The sequence below is a fragment of the Melospiza melodia genome, chromosome Z (genome assembly GCF_035770615.1).
Source record: "Melospiza melodia melodia isolate bMelMel2 chromosome Z, bMelMel2.pri, whole genome shotgun sequence".
In the NCBI taxonomy this organism is placed as follows: domain Eukaryota; kingdom Metazoa; phylum Chordata; class Aves; order Passeriformes; family Passerellidae; genus Melospiza; species Melospiza melodia.
Genome location: NC_086226.1, coordinates 17,038,099 through 17,044,300, shown reverse-complemented (window position 1 = coordinate 17,044,300; position 6,202 = coordinate 17,038,099). Strand labels below are relative to the sequence as shown.

General features: G+C 38.5%; 1 protein-coding gene across 6 annotated transcripts in view; it reads right to left on the bottom strand.

The window, feature by feature from the left end:
- PCSK5 (proprotein convertase subtilisin/kexin type 5) overlaps nucleotides 1-6,202 on the bottom strand; it is a 226,999-nt gene that overhangs the window by 2,705 nt on the left and 218,092 nt on the right. For all 6 annotated transcript variants that reach the window (XM_063181529.1, XM_063181528.1, XM_063181530.1 and 3 more), the window contains 4 exons: nucleotides 5,518-5,754; nucleotides 4,815-5,045; nucleotides 3,073-3,250; nucleotides 1,922-2,139 (listed from right to left, as the gene is read on the bottom strand). In XM_063181529.1, coding sequence (XP_063037599.1) covers nucleotides 1,922-2,139; nucleotides 3,073-3,250; nucleotides 4,815-5,045; nucleotides 5,518-5,754 — 864 coding nt within the window. The remainder of the gene's footprint in view (nucleotides 1-1,921; nucleotides 2,140-3,072; nucleotides 3,251-4,814; nucleotides 5,046-5,517; nucleotides 5,755-6,202) is intronic.

Sequence of the window (6,202 nt, the reverse complement as noted above, 5' to 3'; positions counted from 1 at the left end):
AATATTACAACAGGAAATGTCAGTTAACTTCCTTTAAAAATTATACTGACCACTGCTATGAAGCAAAAGTCAGTTGGTATTAGAAAAAGCTTGTGCTTAGTCCTGGGGTTTTATGTGCAAACAAAATTTATTTCTTAAGTGTTTTGATAGTCATGAAAAGATGATTTCACAATCAGTTGTACAGGGAACCTCTGATATATTCAGGAAAATAAATTAGATCAGAGCACTGAGGTAAAATGTGGAGAACTTTCTCCAAATTCTGTCCTTCACAAAATCCTTACTTATTTGCCCTGTTAACTATTTTCAGACAACCATGAATTAAGCGATGTTTATATTTGAATAGAAAAATAACTTGTTTAGTTGCATAAGAAATAAACCATTTTTCACTAGGTACAGCCAGAGGACCATATGCACCTTGTGTGTCAAAGACTCTTTTTAAAGACAGATGCTGCATGCAGTATTTCTGTGAAACACTGAGGGGATGGGTTTGTCCTAAGTGTCAAGATGCATCCATCCATTTCCCTGCACACAGACATTTTCTGCCATTGTCTGAAAGGAAGAAAATGAAAATGCAAGGAACTGACATCAGCAGACATTAAACTGCTGAAGAAAGTAACCTTCTATAACACAGAGGACTTCCTAAATTACTGTGCAATGCATGATTTTCCTTACTGCTCTTGACAAAGAGACACCATGCTCTTTGCTGGTATACCAGCAATGCAGATGCATTTCAGACTGGCTTGTGTTTTATAATTCTGTTTTTTTAATGATGATAAAAATTCTGTCCTGTAGTATTTATGCCAAATAATGTGAAAAACACAGGAGGTGGTCTGTAAATTAAAATGCCTATCTTTTTTTGTTGCAAGTCAAAACAAACATATTTCTGCTAATTTTCATAATATTGTTACACAATTAGGTTGTAAACATTCTTGAATGTGGCTTCATTCTAAGTGCTTCATATATAATTTTGTTGCAATCAGCTATTTGTACTATCCAGTATATCCACTATCCAAAACAGTTTGTGTGTTACAATGCATGCTCTTCTAAGCTGCAGCATGGAACCCATTAGCTATAATCTTGTGTTGTTCAGGTAAAAAAGGACACCAAATGGGTCCAAGAGGATTAATGGTTTTTGTTTCAGAAGTGGTTTAATAAGGAAAATTGAGAAACTAAAACCACTGTCTCACAGAGCAAAATAGACAGTCTCTGAAAATTAACTTTGTGAAATACATAACTATATTAAAAGCAACCAACGTCACTGTGCTTTTGATTTCCATTTTCCTTTCAATCTAGAGATGTGCTTTATGGGTCCTTACTCTTCCCATTGTAGACTGTAAAGATGTGTAGTTGGAATTAAGTTCCTTGGCTTTCATGGAGTGACAGACAGTAGGGCAGCTCAAGGAGTGAGATATTTTTCAGTCATTCTTAATATTCATGTGAAAAATGGGGTCCGTCTCTGTAAGCCCATTTTTTTATGATGAGCATTTTTATGAGAGGCCTGGCTGATGGTAAATTCATTACCGTTCTCCATTTTTTCCATTCACTGACTTGGCAACATGTGCCTTGGTCCTAACCCTCCCTGTTAAGTGGCTGTCTCTCTGTTTGTGCTCTCTGCTGGAAGCAGTTCTGAAGAAAGCTTGGCAGGAATTCATATACTTGGTTTCACCTCAATTATCAATGCAGTAGATATGAATCAATGGAGCATGTGTGCAACAAGTCACCAAGAGACAGGAAAAGCTCAGCAGCCCCTGGGAGAGGTCTACATCACCCACTGTGGGTGATGGACACCCAGAGTCATGGACAGGTTGGTAGCACTATATGTGGTTAGTATCTTTGTGAAGTGTTCCCAGGTCATGGAGCTGAGATTCCAGGTGTTTTGATGACCCCTTTTTTTTGCTCAAAGCAGAACATATACTTTTACCGTCACAAGTTAAACAGGAAGAGTGGCATCTCTCACAGATGTTGTTGTCCTTGTTTTCATAGTAGTACTGAGGACAAGAGCTAACACATTCGTTTGTGGCGTGCAGCAGGTAGAAATACATATTACAGGAAAGACAGTCTGTGGCTCGAGGCCCCGTACACTCCTTACAACTCTTGTGGCACCTCTCACATGATCCAGTGGAATTTTGTGCAAAATACCTGCGATAGATCAGATAGGCATAAAGGCCAGCAGTGATAGAAAAAACAACATTTTTTTTAATCCTTAGCTTTTTATCGTGATTACATCCATGTATAAAAATCATACTAAAATGAACACAGGTGTTTGTAATCTCAATGGAAATTGAATTAATTTCATTCCCTTTGGCCACTGGAATTCAGCTACAAAGCATGACTCTGTATAGTTTTTACAGCAAAAATTTCTAAAATCTGAGTTGAATTGAGATACAAAGTATTGGAAGTAGAGAAGGTGTGTGTGATTTTGCTGAGATATGGTCATTAGAGTTTTCCAGTTTAATGGGAGAGACAGCCAGTGTGATCCATTGAACTCTAGTTTTAATTTAAATGGACCTGAAAGAGAAATCATAGGTTAACATTCTAAATTTGAATTTCTCAAAACTGAATTTCCCAAAACACTGAATTCACATTTTGAACTGAAATGGATTAATTATAAAGCTTCTCTCTAGAATTATGAGTGCTCAGTTCAAAGACGTTTTAATGGTTTTTGTTATCACCCACTGTAAGCATTAACTCAACACAAAAAAAATATAACCTTATCCAAACTTCTCCTCGTTAAATGGAGGCCAGAGTTGTGCTTGGAGGCTCTTCTGCCTGTGCTCAGGCAGACTGACCTATAACTTGGTATACTTGTTCTGTTTCACACCGTACTGTACAGAAATAGCCAAGAGCATATTCTGAGCATGTCCACACCGCATCTAAGCAGTCCCCATCTGGGCACAAATTTTGGAGTTTTCTACAGGGAAAGGAGGTTTTCCACCATTAGAGTACTGTGATAATACAAGAAATTTTCTCCTGAAAACAAAACTCAGTTCTATTTCAGACTGACATGGAATGCTCTAATTTCTCAAAGCTCTCTCTGTGATGCAGCTCTTAGCACAAGATCTTGGGCCTTACCCTGCTGGACAATGGGTTACACATCCTTTTCCTTGTCTGTACCAACCCAGTTTGCAGGAAAGGCACTGTGAGCTGTGTTTCCCAGTGCAAGTGTCACAGGTGCTGTGGCATGCAGAACATTGCCTCTCTGTGCTGTCAGCATAATATCCATCTGGGCATGTTTCAACACAGGTTCTGTCTGCAGAGACAACAATGCAAAGTAGCACATCATATTCAGTATTTGCTACTATAAAACATCTGGTGCGGCTGTATTAGAGCAAACAGCCTGAGGTGCTGATAGATAATGTGTCAGAACAAGAAAAACCAGTGTTGGGGAACAGTAATTACTTTTTGATTCTTGTAAATTCTTTAGTCCTCATTTCTTTGTTTAATGCATATTGGCAAGCTCTTCAAGATAGGCAAATTTTTATCTTTGTGAAAAATAAAGTAGCATAATAATGAACAGCAGATGTGATTTCCTTTGTATAATCAAAAGTAGTAAGGCAGGTTTTTATCTGCATTGCTGTTTTCCATATATTTCACTTTAAGCATCAATCTAATTTCATTCTGTGTAGATGATGAATCTGATGGTAAATTTGAGATTTAATGACATCTGTTTACTGAACTTTACCCTTGTCTGTGGCTTCTACATTATGTTACCGAATTAAGTGTCTTTAAGGCTGCAAAGCCAGATAAGTCCCACTTTTTTCAGTTGTAGTAGGAAGCCTGAATGAGAAGTTAGTAGTGTTGGAATTAGCTGCAAGTGCATAAAGTTAATAAAGTAGTAGATTACAAGCTGCTTGTGTTTGCTACATATTTGTCTTGATAATTTTGCTGTTTGGGTTGCAATTGGGCAAAGGAACTTTCAGGTTCAGGGTTTTTTCATTTTATTCTCAGTTCCAATATCTGCATTTGTCCATCAACTTTACCATTTGTAATGGTGCAAAACAGCAGAGTGTGTAGATAAAAAAGGTGAGTCTGATGCCAGGTCTCAGAAATACAGGGATGTAAAATCTGCTTTAGAATTAGACTAAAAAAGCTTAGATTCACTTTTAATTTACACTGGGTTTTAGCTCTTTCTTGCATGAAGAATTATTTAATATTTTTTTCTGTTACATTTTTCTCCCAATGATTTTCTAAAATTTTTGTTTGCTTTTAGAAGAATATGTAGAGAAGAAATGTTTTATTATGGGGATTTTAGAATTCTTTTCCTGTTTGTTTCTGAGACTGTATAGTCTTAAACCTACTCTGACCTCCAAAGTTAGGAAAGTAATTTTGCATCTTAGCCACCCATTAGATGCTGTCTTAATGATCCCTTTTAACAGTTGGTTAAGTACTCCTTTGCTCATCAGATTGCTGCAGGGATTAAAGAAGCCAACATGAAAATGTGCACGTTTTATAGATACATTAACAGCAGCAACAACAACAACAAACCTAAGGAGAGCTCTCTTAAGTCTTCGTAGGAAACAATAGAAGAGTACATAACAACTAAGTGAAACATCCACGTTTTGTTCAGTCATGGTGTTTGCTGCTATTTAGAAATCCTGCATTAGTCCTGTGAGCCCCAGCAAGCCCTGCTTCACAAAGTTTCCACATAGCCCTGCTGAAGAAATTATCTCTGCACAATTTAACGACTTGTCATGTCCTCCTTACAGTATTTAGATTGGTTGATGCAGGCAAATGCTTTGCAAATATGACAAAAACTTGTCTATTCCATGCTTTCTGTGTAGAGTGAAATCTAGAGAGAGTAGAGAGATACTTACTGAGAAGATACCGGTTATTTGCACAGCTAAGACACTGGTGTTCAGTAGGTCCTGAGCAGTGGAAGCATTTCTTGTGGCAAGATTTGCAGGTCTGAATTTCCTCAAGGTAGTACTCAGTGGGAGGACAGTATCCAGATAACATACAGTGCCCATCATGGTTCAATATCCACCCATTTCTGCAAGTTAGGCAGGTGGTGGAAGAGGAACAAGTCTGGCATGTCCTGTTGCATGCTGAAAAGGACAAACAGTAGGAATTTCACCTTTTCTGAATTTATCTCAGAGTGTTATTACAGTTTTAATTTTTGAAGGAACAGCTCTTTTCTCAGGATGAAAGCCTGTGGGAAGTAATCTTCAATCTTATGCAAGGAGCTCCTTAGGTTTGCTTTTGCATCAACACTGCTTTTCACTGCAACAGTGAATAGTGTCTCCAGCAATTCTCAGTGGTTCTGTGGCCATTCTCTGCATTTTACCACAATGGTTGCCTTGAATAATAAACATAAGTATCCTGGCTACCTCCCTCTCCGCTTTCTTTAATTTTTGCTAATCTACAATAAGCCAGATTCTTTTTCTGCCTTAGCTGTCCTCTTCAACTCCAAGACACTGGTAACAACATTAGCTGTCACATGCAGGCCCTTAGGGGGTGACCCTTAAATAGACCCACTTGTAACTCAGTACTCTTCTGGGGAAAACAACAGTTGCCAACCTTGGCAGTCTTTGGTGGCTTCTTCATAGTAACTGCCCTCAGGGCACTCTTTAAAACACATGCCATTGTAGAGGAAAAATACGCTGTAAGTGCATGCTGTGCAGTCATCAGACTCTGGCCCATTGCAGTCCTTGCAGTCGGCATGGCAGGGAAAGCAGTGCTTGTCTTCAGGGTAGAAGCGTGAAGGGCATTCCTGTACACACTTCCCGTCGTGCAGGAAAAACTCATCCATACACTCTGCAGGGGACAGCAGAACATCGGTAAGCAAGTGGGCAGCAAATTCTGACCTAAGTGCAAGAGAAGGTGGGTGCTAGGAAACGTTACATTCTGGATTGTATGTCATCACAGAAGTCATCAGAACACCTTGAGAAGGTAGGACCTCCTTTTTCAAATATTTCTCTGCCAAAAGACCTGTATTGGCCCAACCCTCAAATGGTATCTTCTATGTTACAGCAAGGAACTCCGAAAAAATTCACTTGCTCAGCTTTGGTGATATTAACCAAACCATTTGACACTAATATGGCCTTTTTCTGACATTTTTCTGCATTATGAACTTCCTGCAAAATCAGGAATGTACATATCTGAAGTTTTGTTTCATTTATTATTGAAATATGAGTTTACCTAGAGTGTATTGACCTAAAGGGTTGTCTTTGCCTAGAGCTGTGAATAAGTTGTTTTTTTATTG